The sequence below is a fragment of the Ricinus communis genome, chromosome 5 (genome assembly GCF_019578655.1).
Source record: "Ricinus communis isolate WT05 ecotype wild-type chromosome 5, ASM1957865v1, whole genome shotgun sequence".
NCBI classification, from domain to species: Eukaryota; Viridiplantae; Streptophyta; class Magnoliopsida; order Malpighiales; family Euphorbiaceae; genus Ricinus; species Ricinus communis.
Window position 1 is genome coordinate 27039681 of NC_063260.1, and position 18364 is coordinate 27058044.

General features: G+C 34.2%; 4 protein-coding genes across 6 annotated transcripts; all 4 read left to right on the forward strand.

The window, feature by feature from the left end:
- Positions 1-1216: 1216 nt before the first annotated feature.
- On the forward strand, positions 1217-3497 carry LOC8288850 (beta-carotene isomerase D27, chloroplastic). Its single transcript, XM_015719045.3, has 6 exons — positions 1217-1919; positions 2246-2338; positions 2585-2646; positions 2777-2883; positions 3000-3095; positions 3174-3497. The coding sequence occupies exons 1-6, from the start codon at positions 1539-1541 to the stop codon at positions 3221-3223; spliced, it is 789 nt and encodes a 262-aa protein (XP_015574531.1). The 5' UTR covers positions 1217-1538; the 3' UTR covers positions 3224-3497.
- A 1027-nt stretch (positions 3498-4524) lies between these two features.
- Positions 4525-7198, forward strand: LOC8288851 (endoglucanase CX). Its single transcript, XM_002518872.4, has 7 exons — positions 4525-5101; positions 5191-5400; positions 5559-5759; positions 5908-6000; positions 6072-6233; positions 6319-6430; positions 6606-7198. The coding sequence occupies exons 1-7, from the start codon at positions 4883-4885 to the stop codon at positions 7091-7093; spliced, it is 1485 nt and encodes a 494-aa protein (XP_002518918.1). The 5' UTR covers positions 4525-4882; the 3' UTR covers positions 7094-7198.
- Positions 7199-9394: 2196 nt separating this feature from the next.
- LOC8288852 (protein CANDIDATE G-PROTEIN COUPLED RECEPTOR 7) lies at positions 9395-12329 on the forward strand. 3 transcript variants are annotated; one of them, XM_025157294.2, is made up of 2 exons: positions 9395-10988; positions 11926-12329. In XM_025157294.2, exon 1 carries the CDS (start codon positions 9637-9639, stop codon positions 10933-10935), a length of 1299 nt encoding a protein of 432 aa, XP_025013062.1. In that variant the 5' UTR covers positions 9395-9636; the 3' UTR covers positions 10936-10988; positions 11926-12329. The 3 variants fall into 3 exon arrangements, with proteins under 3 accessions (XP_025013062.1, XP_048230230.1, XP_048230229.1); XM_048374273.1 differs by having other exon boundaries at positions 11930-12329; XM_048374272.1 differs by lacking the exon at positions 11926-12329 and adding an exon at positions 11218-11500.
- Positions 12330-16709: 4380 nt separating this feature from the next.
- On the forward strand, positions 16710-18297 carry LOC8288853. The gene is made up of 2 exons (XM_002518874.4): positions 16710-17965; positions 18120-18297. Exon 1 carries the CDS (start codon positions 16887-16889, stop codon positions 17958-17960), a length of 1074 nt encoding a protein of 357 aa, XP_002518920.1. The 5' UTR covers positions 16710-16886; the 3' UTR covers positions 17961-17965; positions 18120-18297.
- The last annotated feature ends 67 nt before the right edge of the window (positions 18298-18364 follow it).

The following is an 18364-nucleotide window of genomic DNA, read 5'->3' on the forward strand; positions in this document are numbered from 1 at the left end:
GTTAATATAATGATATAACTAAGACAATGTACTAATTTAACATAAGTTGCACATAAATATATGTCTATGTGTCAATGTATGTATACATCTAAAAAAATTTATATCTCAGTTTTATAAATACTAGTTATCTACTTTTTTTTTTTCTTTGAAATAATACCATTTATCTACTTATACAATCTGCGATGTTGTTAACATCTTTATTGTAAATAAAAAAATAAAATAAATTATTAAGAAAAAATTAGTAATATGCAATTTTAAAATTATTTATCATATTTTAGAAAATAAGAACAATTTAAATTATTTTAAAATATATTATTTGATAAGTTTTTATAAATTTTATATTTATTATATAATTATTGAACAAGTTCTTTTTTCTAATTGAGTTTATTAATTATATTTTTTAATGTTATAATGATTAATATATTAGTATCCTGTTTTAATATGCCTCCATATCTTTATTTTATGTCTGATTTACTTGTAAGTTTCACAATGTAAAATTTATACAGTGCCTTTCAGCAACACTAAGTGATCAACAGGGATTAAGAAATATTATCTTTAGACAAATAACTAGAATAAATTTAGAAGTAAAGCGAATCACATTAAATAATGAATTATAATAATTAGATAATAAGTTTAAAAATATAAAAACAATGATGAAAGTAGTTCATAAGACAAAAGACTATAATTATATAAGAAGTAGATTGTATTTCCCATGGACTCTCTGCATGGTTTTCCTTTTTTGACGACGTCGTGTAGCAACTAATGGTTATATGAAATGTGGATAACATCAAACGTGCATTTTATGAATTAACGATTATTATAGATAAGTATAATATTTATTAATATGAGCAATTTGAGTTACATTGATGCTGCGGCAGTGCCTAATATGAGTTTGCGAAGGCAAGACCCCCGGAGAAGCCCAACTTATATAATCCAAAGTTTAGCTCGCATAAAAATATGCTATTGACGTAAGTAAAGCTAAAGCAACGGTAGTATTTTCCTATAAGGTAATTCTTATATTTAAGAATTATTATATATTATGATATCTTTACATATATTTGTATTAGGATATAAACTATAAGATTTTTATTTATTTATTTTTTTGTGAACATACAAAGTTTATTTAAAGCCCGAGACTAGGGGTAGCTTTCCTCATAGAGATCCGTCACTGTCAACAGCTGTGGCTTCTTTTGCAACCTCAAATTCCGCCTTTCTCCACGTCCAGTGACAATTTCAAAAAAAAAAAGAAAAAAAAAAAAGAGAAGAAAACCCTTTTATTTTGTTGAGTTGGCTCGGTTTTTAGTCATTCAATGAAATTATATCCTTCCAAAGTAACTCAATCTATGCCACAAATTTTTCTACGAGAGACAAAACACAGGAAAACTTCAGTAACCATATCTTCATTTATCCTTCACAGATTCTTTCCTCTGCTTCGTGAATCCCCAAATAACAGCATGAACATATACGAGCTGAAAGAAACGAGTAACAGAATAAAACATAAGTTAAACTCTCCCCATTGCAGCTAGTGTAATAAATTCATGGTGGCTCTAAACCTCCAAGCTTTCCACTTTAGAGCACCTCGCCGAGGTCCTTGTTTGCAAAGATGCAGCCCAAGAATTTTTATTAGATGTAGGATCGCAGAGCCCTCCGGAGAACCAGCTCCATTGGGACAGAAAACAAAGTACACTGATGGTTTGTTTGAGAAGGTATTCATGTCTCTTTTTGCCAGAAAGATGGAGAAGTTTGCAGCTCCAGTCAAAAATGGGAACGATAGTAAGAAGAAAGGTTGGCTTGATTCTGATTATGAGACTTTTGTTGATGTTTCAAGGAGAGTAATGCAAGGAAGGAACCGCTTACAGCAGCAAGAAGTTGTTCGTGAAGTCCTCTTGTCCATGTTACCTCCAGGTGCCCCTGAACAGGTGGAATTTTCTGAATTCTCTCCCACCTCTTTTGGTTCTATTATTTCAGTGGCTGAGATATAATGGTATGATTAACTAGGCTTAAGAAAGCTGATAATCACTAAAAGAAAAGAAAAACATTTATCTAGTTGATGATTTGTAATTCACATTTTCCTTGCTTTATTAATTGGGCTTCCATTGGAGTTCAGACTAGAAATCTTACAGCTTGAAACCACTGAGTGCTAATGGTTCTACTTTATAACTTTTGTTGCTAATAAGGTCTTATAAGAGAATGATTGGCCTTTCAAGAACAGCAACCTTACAATTACTGCCTATTGCTGCTGCAGTTTAAGAAATTGTTTCCACCAACAAGATGGGCTGCAGAATTCAATGCGGCATTGACAGTACCTTTCTTTCAGTGGTTGGTTGGCCCTTCTGAGGTAAACAGACAATACACCAGCTTTTCTTATCAATTGCGCTTAAAGTCTTAATATGGCTTCAACATTAAGTTCAGCACAATTTCCCCAAGAATCTGAAGTTGAGATTGGTTTGATTAATTATAACACAAAGTAGTAAAAGAAGCCCTCTTTTTCTTCTTATTTTGCAATTTTTGTTAGACAAAATTATCTGAGTCTACGACGTTCAAACTCATAATTGCTGCATTTTATATGTTATAATTGAATTAGGTTATAGAAGTGGAGGTAAATGGGGTGAAGCAAAAAAGTGGAGTTCGTATAAAGAAGTGCAGGTAGAAACTCCCTCCCTTTATATAGGAACTATGTACTTTGAACTTCTGCTTCTATCATTTTAAGGAAAATCTCAAAAAAGAAAAAGAAAAAAGAACTAACTGCAATTTTGATAAATCTTTTCTCGTCAAGGTACCTTGAGAATAGTGGGTGTGTAGGGATGTGTGTGAATATGTGCAAAATCCCAACTCAAGATTTCTTCACCAATGAATTTGGACTTCCACTAACCATGATCCCTAGTAAGTCACTTCTTGTTTACTGGAGTTCTTAACATATTATTCAGTGAAATTCAGATGCATCGTAACTTGCATTCAGTCATTCTTTAATGATCAACATCTCTCTATTTCATTGTCAGATTTTGAAGATATGAGCTGTGAAATGGTTTATGGACAAGCTCCACCTCCATTTGATGAGGATCCAGCATCTAAACAGCCCTGTTATGCAGATATTTGTAAGTCTCAGGTATCTGTAACAATAAACAAAAGCTTGCCTTGCCTTTCAGGTTCTAACTATAATTTCTCATCTGCAGGTGCTGTGGCAAATCCCAACTCCAGCATTTGTCATAAGCTACAAGCTTGAAAAGATGTCGCATCTTGCTAGGCTCCATATGTAGTAAAAATGAAAAAAGAAAAAATGCACAACTCTCAAGTCTCAACACCATCCATGGTTCTATCATTCTCCAACACAACTATACATCAATTTAATCAATAATACAGTTCTAAATAGCAATAGAGTACCACTTATATCAGTTTTGTTTTGTATAGAAGCCTCTTACCAACTATTGGTGCTGAAAGTGTAATAATAACAACCAGTGGATTGGATCAAATGAATAATATAGATTCTTTTTTGGGAATCTGGACGACAAGAAATTTCTTTCTATTTTTTGAGGTTGACAAAAGTTTACCTGTCCGAATGTAAAGATCACATTGTTCGCAACACAAAAGACTGTCGTTTGCAGCTGGAATGCCTTCCTACGTCTCCGAAAGACAAGAAAAGTTTTCCCTGTTGTCTTCAAACGAGAGGGCAAGCTTTCTTGTCGTCTCAGAACGATTACCAAGAGTTTCTTGACTACAGAGCGATTTCTGCAACAACATGAGTGGATAGGCATAGGCCCAATCGATCAGCGTAACTTATTTTTGTTTTTCAATTTCTTGTTAGTAAGAAATTGGTGAGAGTCCAAAGGTGGATACCAGATTATTATTCATTTATCGTTCTTTTCATGCCAAAAGGTATATCATGTTAATTAACCACCTCTGTTTCACCGCCTTCAGTAGTTTTTCTTCCATGGTTCACATGTAAATATTCAGGTTTTATTTTTTATTTTTTATAGAAACATCCAGTTCTAGTTCAAGAAAGAACAGTTGCACAAAACCCTCTATGTAAAGATAACATATGAACCATGAAGTTCAGTACAATTAAAACAGTATTTTAGTTCCGGAAACAATCATAAAACCAATTTTAGGTGCGGCCAATGTTGAATGACATCATGAACCTAACAGAGATTAAGATCCCAATAATCAAGCCAGCAGCAGTGGAAGAAAATGGTGATTCCCGCCCACAAAGTTCTGCATTTCTTAACTGTGCATGTGATTCTTGAAGCTCACATGATGACTCATACATGGAATTACGGTTGAAAAGACTTAACCACTGTTCATGCAAGTGGCTATGGCCTCCTTCTACTCTCAACTTTTTTTTGACTCTCATGTGATTCAATTTTAGCTCTACAAGCATCCGTGACTTATTGCTAAAAGACAAAATCTGTGTCAATACCACACTCCATACTCTCCCATTAATTACGGTATCCAAAGACCAAACTTCAAGAATGTGCCTAACCATTAACTTTTTCGATCCTTCCCCTTACTTAATTTATGCAGCTTTTAAGACTTTGGCATGGTTTAACAGAGACCCTTCACTATCTCCTGCTAATGTTTAATACACGAGAATCATCCAGTTTAATAGTGTATGGATTTTGCTTTTTTTTTTTTGTTGCGTCTTTTTCTATCCACCAATGACTTTGAGCTTTGCCATATTTTAGAATTTTGGATAAAGCAGCTTTGTCTTGGATGTTGTTTGTCCCTACAGCAAAACGTCCAAATTTGCCCAGTTGATCCCGTGAGCTGCATGAATCGATTCCCTCTTCTCACTATTAACGACCAACGACTTCCCCAACTTCTTACATTCAATTGCCTATAAATAACAAACCTTTCTTAAAATATACTATCAAGAGTTAAAAAAACAATGGCTTCTGCTACTAAATTTTCAATAATGTTTCAGCTTCTTGTCTTAATTCTTTGTTCTCCTTGCCAGTTTTGTTCTGCCTTCACTTCGCAAGATTATACTGACGCTCTTGAAAAATCCATCCTTTTCTTTGAGGGTCAGCGGTCAGGTGCATTGCCGCCTAACCAGAGGCTACAATGGAGGGGCAACTCTGGGTTGTCTGATGGCTCAACTTATCATGTATCCATTATTAATTTTCATTCATGACTATCTTTTATAGAATGAAAATATTGATAAATGACCGAGGATTCATTTTTGGTGGATTTCAGGTAAACCTAGTTGGTGGATATTATGATGCAGGAGATAATATCAAGTTCGGGCTTCCAATGGCCTTCACTACTACATTGTTGGCATGGAGTGTTATTGAATTTGGCAATTCAATGCACAGCCAGCTTGAGAATGCCAAAGCTGCTATCCGTTGGAGCACTGACTACCTTTTAAAAGCAGCCACTGCCACTCCTGGCACTCTATATGTTCAAGTGAGCATAATTGCGTAAATAACAAAAAAAAACTAGCTGTAAACGAGAATATCTAGAAAGGCTTAAGAACATAGCAAGAATACTGAACCATAATCGGTTTTAATATGGCGCAATAATGAAAAAGAAAAATAGCTGAAGCGTGCATTTGCATGATGCAGGTTGGAGATCCAAACTCGGATCATAAGTGCTGGGAAAGGCCTGAAGACATGGACACACCACGCAATGTCTACAAAGTAACCACTCAGAACCCCGGATCCGATGTTGCTGCTGAGACAGCTGCTGCATTGGCTGCTGCTTCAATTGTTTTCAAAGATTCTGACCCTTCTTACTCTTCGAAATTACTTCAGACAGCAATGAAAGTAAGCATTCGCAGAAATGACATTTATTAATCACTTGAAACGACATTGATTAATCACTTGATATTCCTTTGCTTCCTCCACTTCTTATTACAAGAAAGTCTATATAATATAAATATCTTTATAGTAGCCTATATTTGTGATGATGCAGGTATTCGATTTTGCAGATAGATACAGAGGTTCTTATAGTGATTCTCTCAATTCAATAGTCTGTCCATTTTATTGCTCTTACTCAGGATACCAGGTAAGAAAATCATATATTCTTCGTTCTATGATAAACGCATTTCTTAATTTAACCTTAGTTTTTCTATTTAGGATGAGCTTCTATGGGGGGCATCATGGATTCACAGAGCCTCACAGAATGGCTCATACTTGGGTTACATTCAGTCAAATGGTCATACTCTGGGTGCCGATGATGATGACTACTCCTTTAGTTGGGATGACAAGCGAGCTGGGACCAAGATTCTTCTTTCCAAGGTTGAATTCTATTACCCTGAAAATTTCTGATTCACCTGAATATATCCTAAAATGTCAGAAATTAAACTTTTAGCTCTTTCAACAGGGATTCTTGGAGAAACAAACAGAAGAATTTCAGATATTTAAAGCACATTCAGACAACTACGTGTGCTCTCTAATTCCAGGAACTTCTAGCTTTCAAGCCCAATATACCCCTGGCAAGCATTTTTTGCTCTTTTCCCTTCTTGTTACTTCAACAAAAATGAGTTGCGGCTCAATGTTGGTGGAGCCTTCTCCAGGGCTATAAATTAATGATCTTGAACCTTAATTAAGGCCCAATGCATCGAGCAACGTCTGCTATTATGAACTGACATACAGTTTCGTACATTGCAGGGGGGCTTCTGTACAAAGCAAGCGAAAGCAATCTGCAGTACGTAACTTCAGCAGCTTTCCTCCTCTTAGCATATGCAAATTATCTAAGCTTAAATGGAGGAGTAGTGACATGCGGGAATGCGAAAGTAACAGCAGAGGCACTCATATCACAGGCAAAAAAGCAGGTGGACTACATATTAGGTGATAATCCAGCAAGGATGTCTTATATGGTGGGATTTGGAAGCAGGTACCCTCAGCATGTTCACCACAGAGGATCTTCTTTACCATCTATACATGCACAGCCTAATCGCATTCCCTGCAACGATGGGTTCCGATATCTCTACTCTTCTTCACCCAATCCAAACGTCCTTATTGGAGCCATAATTGGTGGTCCTGATAACAGAGATAATTTTGCAGATGATCGGAACAACTACCGGCAATCCGAACCAGCCACTTATATTAATGCACCATTTGTTGGTGCACTTGCTTTCTTCTCCGCCAAAAGCTAAAAGAACATCTCAGTAACTAGTAGTATTCTCCAATGTAATGTCAGGAAAATATACTCTCACTTGTAAGCTATAAGAGAATATTAAATACATTTGAGATTCAGGACATATCTTATTAATTGCTACCTCCTCCTTTTCCATACTAAATGTGTTTTTTCAGTGGTTCACTTACATTATAAAAGTATTTAATAAGTTTAAATCAAAATAAATTAAATTATTATTCTATATATATTGTAAAATTTATTACACTGATTCTAACAGAAGAATAAAATAAAAAAGAAAATGTTAATGTTACATTAGATATATAAAAGGAGAGATTCTTATATAAATTTGATATATATATATATTTTATTATTTAAAATCAATAAATATGTATTAATTATTTATTGGTTTGACATATAGAAATAAAGACATATATTAAGTCAATTTAATAATTTTTTATATAAAAATAATAAATAATTAAATAATTATTTAAAAAAGAATTAATATGAAAGGGAGAGAGGAATAGTCAATGTTTAGTTCCAATGCTTAGTGTTTGGCAAACGTCTTGATAGATCATTAAATCCCAAAATTGTAGAACAGCGACGGCCAAGTCTATTGACAAATTGTAAACGTATGCCAAACGTCTGGAATACCCATATAGCATTAGAGTTTAGAAATTTATTTGGGCAGACCTAATTAACCAGAGAACGTAACCACAGGGTACCAGCCTAGCTAGTAATATTTTAATTAAATTTACTGACCAACTTTTCCAAGCTGCCAAAAGCTTTATCAAAAAGTAGTAGTAGCAGAGAAGACTTCATTCTTTTTCTCGGTTGCTGCTTCAGAGTTGAGTTGCTTCGTCCACACTCTTTATTCCGCTGCGGAATGCCTCACCCTACCGCATTTGAAGGGACCAATGTAATTAATGACAAGTCAAGTCAACCTATTGCAATTCTACAATTGAGACTGCATTTTAATCCAAAGTTACTTAGTCGATGCTTTGAATGGATAAATTATGGACAACAACTGAATTCGCTTGTAAATCTCAATCCCATAATTGGAGAGATACCGTAACTTTTTTCTTTAAAAAATAAAAAGAAGGGTTTTAACTCAAATCTTAGATAAACATATTATTTTAGAATGTTAAATAGTTAGTCTTCCGTAATAATAAAAAAACAAATATAATGACATTGTTATTATTCTATTTAACTCTTTGAATAATTCTATTTTAATCCCTTTAAATCTATTTTGTCTCTCCATTGTGTCTTTTTACATGAGTGTTCTCTATTTCTGTTCAAATTTCTCATTTTTCCTCCATGCTCTAAATTTTGATTAAATGTAACTCTCAATCTAATTTTAGGTTTGACTTTACCTTCTATTATAATTTTTATTTTTTTTTTAATTTGCATGCATTCATTGTCGCAATGTAGCCCTATCATTTATACTACTTTAAAAGTTGATTAAGTTTCTAAAATTGAAATTATTATAAATAGCTAACTTTAGTTACCAATTTGATAATGCGTGCGTGAGATATCCTTGACCTACCATCAATATAATTTTATTTGGAATTTGTAGAATTAACTTGAATTCAATTTATTTTTACTGTGATTTTTTTTAAATATAATTTTAGCAATTGATATTTAATATGATTGACAATACAATAATTATTTTTATATTGTATATGAATTTACAATTTTTTTTTATTTTCTAAAAAAAACTTCTATATAATTGTAGTTAACATAAAGTAAACTGGATAATATAATTTTATTAAAATAAACTGAAAATTAAATTTATTTTTATTATATTTAATTAGGCTAATATTTAAATAAGAATTAAAAAATAAAAAACTAGATATATTGTATTTAATCCATCATAATATTTTATTTATGAATAGATATTATGAGAAAAATATGAGTGAGTTATTCATATTAAAATAAAGAGTTAAAAAAAATAAATATTAAAACTAGAAAAAAGAATAAAATAGAATGAGAAGTATAAAAATAAAATTATTTCAAAAAAAATTAAATAATTGAAGTTATTTTTTTAATTATATTTATAATAAATTAAAATCATTACAAAGACTAGAATTTTCATTGTCTCGGGAAGTTTCTATTTCATGACAGAGTCTCAATAATAAAAAGAAAGTAGAAAGACTGCAATAAAAAGAAGACCGTTAGCATTCCTCGTAGTATCAGCCTAAGCTTTCCCATTAAATTATTATTTGTCATTTACTAATAATCCCCGTTATAAAAACTATAATGGTTTCAAAAGAACAATTATAAAAATTAAAAAAATCCGTTTGGTGAATTTTATTCCTTAAAAGTTCACACGCTTCCGAAAATAACCATCGTAATATCTATCTCTCGAGTCTGGACCGACGTCGCCGTCTCTAGCCAATAAAAATTATTTGGTTGTAGTGTTAACATCTTCTCCAAACCATTTCTTATAATCAAAAACTTCCTTCAATTCACAAATATAACCAAACAAACAAGGCATACACCAACAACCTCATAGATCTGGGAACTCGGGTTTCTCTGGCTCTCAGATCCCATCCCATCCCATCCATGGCTCGTTTCTTTCTCTTCTTTCTTTTTCTTTCTTTTTCTATTTCTTTAGCTGAGATCCGATTCTCCGATATTCGCAACGATGACCGCCCGATCATCCCTTTCGACGAGTTCGGTTTCACTCACAAAGGTCAACTCGAGCTCAACGTCTCTAACATCCATCTCTCTAATCCAAATCCGGATCTGGACCTCTCTCGTGTCGGATTCTTCCTCTGCACTCGTGAGTCATGGCTTCACGTTATTCAACAACTCGAAGACGGCGAGATCGCCTGTGCTCTTCAATCTGACCTAATCAAACAGGTTTATACTTTCAACAAACTCCAAAAGGGGCAAACTTTTTTCTCTGTCGTTACCTCCGAAAACGACGCCGATCAGTACACTCTTGTTTTCGCAAACTGCTTAAATTCGGTCAAAGTGTCGATGGATGTTAAATCGACGATGTATAACATCGAGCGCAACGGTAACCGTGATTATCTTTCTGCTGGCAAGACGATTTTGCCCAGGGTTTATTTCTTGCTTTCCATCGTTTACTTTGTTATGGCAGGGTTATGGATTCATGTTTTATATAAGAAACGACTAACCGTTTTTAGAATCCATTTCTTTATGCTTGCGGTCGTTATAATGAAGGCATTGAATTTACTATTTGAAGCTGAGGACAAGTCTTATATTAAGAGAACTGGCAGTGCACATGGATGGGATGTGTTGTTTTATATCTTTAGTTTTTTTAAAGGGATTGCTTTGTTTACTTTGATTGTGTTGATTGGAACTGGGTGGTCCTTTTTGAAGCCGTATTTGCAAGATAAAGAAAAGAAGGTTTTGATGATTGTCATTCCTCTGCAAGTTATTGCAAATATTGCTCAGGTTGTTATTGATGAAACGGGACCGTATGGGCAAGACTGGATTACCTGGAAGCAAGTGTTTTTGCTTGTGGATGTTGTGTGTTGCTGTGCCGTTTTGTTCCCGATTGTTTGGTCTATTAAGAACTTGCGTGAGGCCGCCCGGACTGATGGCAAGGCTGCTGTCAATTTGATGAAGTTGACTCTGTTTAGACAGTATTACATTGTTGTCATTTGCTATATATACTTTACCCGTGTTGTCGTTTATGCACTGGAGACTATTACTTCCTATAGGTATTTGTGGACTAGTGTGGTAGCTGGAGAGTTGGCTACCTTGGCATTTTATGCTTTCACTGGGTATAAGTTTAAGCCCGAGGCTCATAATCCCTATTTTGTGATTGATGATGAGGAAGAGGAGGCTGCAGCTGAGCAATTGAAGCTGGAAGATGAATTTGAATTATAATTTGAAGGAGATTGTGTGCCAAGAAATCAGGGCAACTTTTGCTGCGAAATCAGGTCTCCATGTTCATTTAGACTGTTATAGGAATGTGGTTGTTCATTATGTATTAGTTTTTTTCTTGATGCAATGCGTTTTTGGGCTTTGGGTCAAACAGTATAGTTCATAAATCTGTCTGCGTCAATGATACTGGATATGAGTAGAATGTACAAGTTCTTAAACCAAATATTTTCTAGTACTATTTTCGTAAATGGTTACTAATTTCTTGCTATATTTTCTGTGAATCAGCATAGTTTTTCTCATCAATAACAACCTGAAGGTCTGGTGCCATGACTTGCATTTGGAAGTGTAAACTTGACCGTCTCAGTATAAGTTAAACATGTTTAGCCAATTTGATATCTGCTTCTGCATTGTCTTTTGCCCAATATTTTTGTTTCATCAACTTTGGCCTCCATGAATTTGTAAATTGACATTATGGGAATTATGTTCTAGGTTCGAATGTTATGTGTCTGAATACAGTTGTTAGCTACTGATTGTGAAGTATAATGCAAGTGTTAGAGATGCTGATCTACATCTTTTCTGTTAATTACCTTACTCGAAACCAACAATGGCTATAAGAGCTCTCATTTACCTTGGTCTTTGCTGATCTTAAATCAGTATTCATTGTTGTCATCAGTTTCATTTGCTGTTGACATATAGAATGCCATATCTTCCCTCGCTGTTGAAAAAGAACGATTATGGCTCCTGAAAATAACAGCCATTTGTGCTCTTTCTAGTTTTTCGGACTAAAATAACATGGGGTCCAGGTAAACTCTAGAGATGTTTGTGAAGAGATTTGGCAAAATGTTGATTTTGTACCTGGGCCACCTTATTTGTAGTCTTTCTTGTTAATTGTTACAAGTTTGGACTTGACCTTCTGGCTTAGTTAACTATACTTCCCCTTACTTTATATGGCATATCAATCTTATTCGAATAATGGAAGAATCTGTGATTTAGGTAGACATCAGTTTGGTTTGTTGGGTTGGGGGCAGAGGAGAAGAAAGGTAGCATTCAGGTCAGTTAATGGATTGCGAGGTTCTTACTCCTGAGATATTTGCAACAACTATTTAGATTCAGCAATGGAAAGCCAGAGAAGGTGAACAACCAACACAACTTTCCTCCAAGAAGTGGACTTCATCCTGTGTTACTCCAATATTTATGATACAAAAAGTATCACCTTCGCAAAGCAATCCCGTAGTTCGGTGGACCAATAACTTGTCACTATGAGGGAAAGTTAACACGTTAACACGTCGGATTAGGCTCTATGGAGGTACCAATTGAATTCGCCATTTCAGATGAGATGTTAGAGATTTAACTGACCATGATTATATTTATATAATTTATCGGTTGAATTGGTTTAATTATAATTGGTGAACAAATCTTTATGGATACTTTTTATGCATTTATATGAATTATTTTATTAAAATTTTGCATTTAAAATATCATAGTAAAAGAATGTCTAGTTTGAAGGTTTGATGCAGCTGATAGTTGTTTTTCACGGAACAGCTATATTAAAGCGTTTGGTAAAAATTTAAAAAGTAGCAAATGATAGCCGATTTAGTTCCAATCAGCTGCCGATTGTATCGCTGTTCTTGATTGTATTAACTCTATATTAGAGTTTTTTTTATTAGTTAATATCTGATTTGATTTTTTTTTATTTATTTATTCAGATACTATTATTCTTATTAAAACTTATTAATAATAACTTACTTTAAATTGATATCATTAATTAAATTTTTATATTTTAGAATAAATAATTTTTATTTTGAAAATATTTTTAATAGTTAAACAATTATAATATTTAAAATTATAGTATCTAAAATTGAAAAAATTTATTAGTAGAACTTAAATTAAATTTTTACTTTTAAAATAATTTTTATAAATATTTTTAATAATAAATACAATTGAGCTAAATAAATTAACTATAACATTTGTTATTATTATGAATTATTTATATTAATTTATATAATTAAATAAAATACTATTTAACGATAAAATATATTTTTAATAGTCATTTAACATATTAACAACAATCGCTATTAAAATTCTATCATATAGTTTAATTTATCATTCATCAACTATGAGCTGCATCTATCAGCTGAATCAAACAATGCCCTAAATATCTATTGTTGACTATATATATTTTAAGCTCGATGCTAAGTTTGACCGGTTTCTACCTTATATTGGCGGTAACCACTCCTATATAATATTTAATATATATTTAGTTTTTGTATGTATAAACATAATATTAACATGTAATTTTTATTATTTATTTGTATTGCTATATTAATAAATATTACTGTGTAAATAAGACATTAACTAATATATTAGTTTCTTGATTAAAAAATAATAGTTTTAAAATAATAGAACAATGGAAGAAACATGGATACACACACCTCCATCTTGGAGCTCTCAGGCTAGTCCTCTCATATCATGGCAGGATGGGTCTACTAGTTACGGCCCGTATGTCGCTTTTGGATACCAGATATCTTAGATACGAGCATGCAGTAATCAGAACTATAGTCACAACACTTAACACTGGAAGTATTGTTCTGACTTTCTTCCCCAATTTTAATCTATCTCTTAATGATCCCTATTTATCAACTGCACTCAAGGTGCAAGTCCAGATCACTGGAACAAATCAAGTGACCGATGCTCTCTCTGCGACCCTGCACCACCAGATTATCTATAGATTACAGGACCATGCGTTTAATCTCCAGTTTCCAGGCTTCCAAGCCTCCTCTGATGCTTTGTTTATTATGGCTGACTCTGGCCAAATTCCTACAATAATCCAGGCCCCAAGGCAGCTGGAAAGAGAAGATCTGCAGAAGTTAATCCCAACTGAATGGGTGACCAATTATGAGAAACTCCAGACATCTCAGGCCAAGCCTGTTCAGGCCACTGACCCTCTTTTTGTTAACTAAAAAGATGGTACTGTAAAGACGATTTTCACAAAAACGGAAGAGTCTTCTTCTGCACCTTCTATCTTCCAGGCATCAATGATACAACCTATGTCTAGACCTAGGGAAAAGATCCTTATCCACTCATTTTAGTCCTCTGGACAACATATCTATGCTGCCAGAATCAAGGGACATTTTATCTGGAATGTTGACCCATGAATGTGCAGATCAGGATGCATCTGCGGAGATGATCTCGATTTTGCTGAACCATGTTTTCAACACTCTAAGCAAACTCCAAGATACATGACTCCAGAAACTCCATGTTCAGTCATGGAACCAAGGACAGATGACCGAGATCCAGACGGTCCTTGGATTGGCATCTACAGGAAACAAAAAGAAAATCAGAGTAAAGCTCCTCTTCCTATGGTCAATCTTATTAGATATAGTTTTTCTGCAAGAAGGAGAGAGTTGTAGAGTGGAGGTATGAGTAGTGATTTCTGAAGTCATGATAGCTGGGTTTCTCTTCTCTGTCACCATGGCTCTGGTACCAAATGGAGCCGAGAGCTGCTCATTCTATGATACTCATGCTGTAAACTCAAGGCAAGAGAAATTCTCAAGCTAAGACCGTATAGAGGCACTTTGCCATGAGAGGTCTTTCTGCTCTTTTGGATTCTTATAGCCGAGTTAGCCCTTTTGAATCATAGAAGAACAGACCGTGCAAACAAATAGCTCATAGCCAATAGATCGAGAAGAAGAGATGAAGAATTAGAAAGCCATGAAGAAAGAGGAATATTATGTTGATAGATGAATGGAAAAACTTGCTTGCTTCATTACTTCTCGACTTCTCTTTATATAGAGAAGCCTAAATACAATAAGACAGAAAAGATAAGGTGGAAATCTTATCTTTTGACACATATAACTATAACTAATATATTAATAAATAATTTTAAAAAATTTGTTTTATATCAAATATTATTATACCTTTATAATGTATAAAGTATATTTTTTAAAATTATTATTATACGTATTCATTTGATAGACAATGATAACTCTTATATGTACAACATGTAATTTATAAATATTTATAATTAAAAGCATGGCGCGGGGACGGAGGAGAAGCATAATGAAAATGGGAGATTCAAAAAAATGAAGTGAAAACTCATTAGACGGCCCAATACATAATTGCTTGGGAGAGTTTTAGATTTTGCACTCAGAGACAAAAGAAAGGAATACGTAATTGTATAATAACAGAAGATGCAATAGAGGACAAACCGTATATAATCATAAAATGCAACACAGACTTCTAATAGCCTTCTCAAATGACAAATCCAAGACTCATCATCCTAGGATGCTTCTATTTTTGCATGTGTAAGCACATGCCTCTTTTCCCAAATGCCCCAAGACTGGATATGCCCCTTTACACCCAAGAGCACAAAATAATGTATACATAAAAACAATAGCAGTACTGTCATAATTATAAAGTTTGTGATGGCCATTGAGAGAAGGTAATGTTAGAGCAATTATCCCACTAAAAGCAAATTAAAGAACCAAGAATCAGTTTAATTACTAGGAAAGGGCCTTAGAGAATTGATCATTAAGGTAAAGTCGCAAAGGCTCTGATACAGTGTCCATAGATCATTGTGTTACAGGCATGAATACAATTACAAACCCTTCTCTATTACCATGAGAGATTGGAAGTATTTGTCATATTTATATGTCTATGTAGTTAATAGTTATTTGGGAAATTAGTTTTGCAAACTCAAAGTTAAATTAGTAATAACAACGTACAGGAAGACATCCATGTGGAACCTGTAGAATGAATAGATAATGATTGGGTCCCCCAATACTTACCTATGGTGTCCTTTCTCTGTTAACTTTTCAGACAAAAATAGGTTGGGATGACAAACATAATTAACATGGGGTCTCATCTCCATTGGAATCTCATAGCCTCATCATCAATCATACCTAAAAAAGCAGCGCATATGCCACATTAGTTTCCTACTCGGTACATTGCTCTATATTTTAAAGGAAGCGGCATTTTTAGTTCTAAAGATTATTTACTTTTCAACTTGAACAAAGTCTCAGTTATACAGAAGGCCATTATGCTGGCGTGCAGGTAACCCAAATTGCACATCAGCCTCAACAAAGTGTAAATTCTCCAGCTAGAGAGAAGGGTCCCCCGCCTAAGATGATATATGGAACTCAGTTGGTCCACTGGAACCGACTTATTCATTCGGCTAAAACTTTGGTTCATTAGTTGAACGATTTCTGTTTTTGTATTATAGCTTGAGGTGGCAACATTGAAATAAAAAGATTCACCTCTAGCCATGGTAGAGAAGAAGTAGAAGGTGTTAATCTGAAAACTCGTTTTATGACTTGCACCATTAATTCAGAATTCCTCATATATACTTCGAGAAAGATCCCAGTTTCCTTCCGCAGAATCATTTATAAGCTTCAAAGATTAGATCTTTTTTTCTTTTCTTTTATTCTTGGTTCACCGTAGACAGTTGGATGGAAGAAGATTTTGCCTATCATTTTAATCTAGACAGATAACAGAAAAGCACATGTTCTCTCAATTCTTTTTACTATCCAATGCCTTTCAAATGTGTTTATCAATTTACTATAAAATTAAAAAAGTGTCAAAAATAAGAAATGAATTGTACTGAGGCCTCCATTACAATGATCCACTGCTTGTTTATCAGATTGGGCTGATAGGAGGCATATAAAATGTCAAAGTACTATTGATGTGAGGCATGATTAAGAGGCAAGACCACCTCTAACGTAGCTACTCATAATTAGGATAAGGTGCATGTGACACATCTTTTTTCCTTTTACCGTCCACATCTTGAAAGCAAAGTTCATTGAAGGATATATGACCCTACCTCAATTGCTTTCTTGAGAGGGCAAATCCCCATTTCAGAAAAGAAAGAAAGAAAGCAAGCGAAGCAAAGAAGAAAGGAAGAGAAAAAAGAAAGCTACAAAGGAAAAAGGCTCATATAAAAATCAAAAGAAGAAGATATGGAAGAAGTGAAAGTGATGATGATGATCAATGGCGTAGAAAATACTAGGAATGAGTCCTTTCCTCTTGAGCCCATCACCACTACCACTTGCCCAACCTGGAAATTGTACGAGAATCCTTTTTATAATTCACACAATACTAAACAGCATCAACACCTTCAGCATTCCCAAACCAATAAGCATCTTCCTCTCTCTGCTAGAAAGATAGCTGCTTCTTTCTGGGATCTCACCTTCCTTAGACCTATTATGGAGACTGAGCTAGACTTCGCTCGAGCCCAGATCATTGAATTGAAAGCTGAGCTTGAATATGAAAGAAAGGCTCGAAAGAAAGGGGAGACGATGAATAAAAGATTGGCTAAAGAACTAGCTGAAGAGAGAAGAGGAAGAGAAGCACTTGAGAGGGTATGCGAACAGCTTGCTAAAGAGATTTCATTTGATAAAGCTGAGATTGACCGCATGAAAAGAGAAATAGAGGAGGAAAGAAGGATGCTAAGGATGGCAGAAGTATTAAGAGAAGAAAGGGTTCAGATGAAGCTTGCTGAGGCAAAGATTCTCTTTGAAGAAAAGCTGTTAGAATTACGAGGAACTCAACACTCGACAGAACCTGATGAGAGTTCAACATTGAAGATGGAACAGGAACAAGAACAAGAAAAGTACAAGAATCAACAAGGTCATAAGACTATTCCTGTAATTGCAATTGCTTCCAAAGCTGCTACTAATTTATCAGGGAAATTTAACAGGCTGTTCTTGGGTGACACTGATAAGTTGTGTGATGAAAATAGCTGTTCTGATTCAAGAGAATCAACAAGGGCTGTTTTTAGTGGGAAATCATCATATAATGATAATCTTGGCAGTGTTCCATCAATGACAATTCAGCGAAGAGCATCACCAGAGCCAGAGAATCCTCATATAAAGCGAGGGATCAAAGGGTTCGTGGAGTTTCCTCGAGTAGTTCGAGCAATCGGATCCAAAAGCAGACACTGGGGAACAAAGCTGGAGTGTCAAAAAGCTCAGCTAAGGATTCTGTTAAGACAGAAGAGTCCTATCAGATCCAATAATCTCATTATCAGTTAAAAGAAGTAATCAATCATATATACTCTTGATTCACTTCTTTCTTTTTTGTGTGATTGATTAATGTAAAATTTTGTTTCATTTCTAAAAATGCAATAAGCTCATGATCGTTTTTGTTTCTTCCAAAAGAGTTACTGACTAGTATCTCTTTTTTGTTTTCAGTTATTGGAAGATTGTAAGGATACTGTAAACATGCTTTTGAATATGCAATTGTTGGGAGAGGAGTGTTACAACTTTGCAAAAATGTACATGACTTTTGTGTTCATCAATACTCAAAGACATCATTGTTAATTTTTCTGAATCTTTAAGGCTGTGAAATCTGTAAGCATTGCTTTAGATCTGTGCAACTCCAGAACATGTATTCTATGATCTGTTAAAGTTTCACCTTTTAGGTCATTTCATCATGA

Excerpts from the sequence above, each read along its gene's own strand:
- LOC8288850 (XM_015719045.3), top strand. The coding sequence starts at position 1,539 with ATGGTGGCTCTAAACCTCCAAGCTTTCCACTTTAGAGCACCTCGCCGA. Across the intron at positions 1,920-2,245 it reads CTCCAGGTGCCCCTGAACAG|TTTAAGAAATTGTTTCCACC; the intron begins GTGGAATTTTCT and ends TTGCTGCTGCAG. Across the intron at positions 3,096-3,173 it reads GCCCTGTTATGCAGATATTT|GTGCTGTGGCAAATCCCAAC; the intron begins GTAAGTCTCAGG and ends TCTCATCTGCAG.
- LOC8288851 (XM_002518872.4), top strand. The coding sequence starts at position 4,883 with ATGGCTTCTGCTACTAAATTTTCAATAATGTTTCAGCTTCTTGTCTTA. Across the intron at positions 5,401-5,558 it reads CTGGCACTCTATATGTTCAA|GTTGGAGATCCAAACTCGGA; the intron begins GTGAGCATAATT and ends TGCATGATGCAG. Across the intron at positions 5,760-5,907 it reads TACTTCAGACAGCAATGAAA|GTATTCGATTTTGCAGATAG; the intron begins GTAAGCATTCGC and ends GTGATGATGCAG.
- LOC8288852 (XM_025157294.2), top strand. The coding sequence starts at position 9,637 with ATGGCTCGTTTCTTTCTCTTCTTTCTTTTTCTTTCTTTTTCTATTTCT.
- LOC8288853 (XM_002518874.4), top strand. The coding sequence starts at position 16,887 with ATGGAAGAAGTGAAAGTGATGATGATGATCAATGGCGTAGAAAATACT.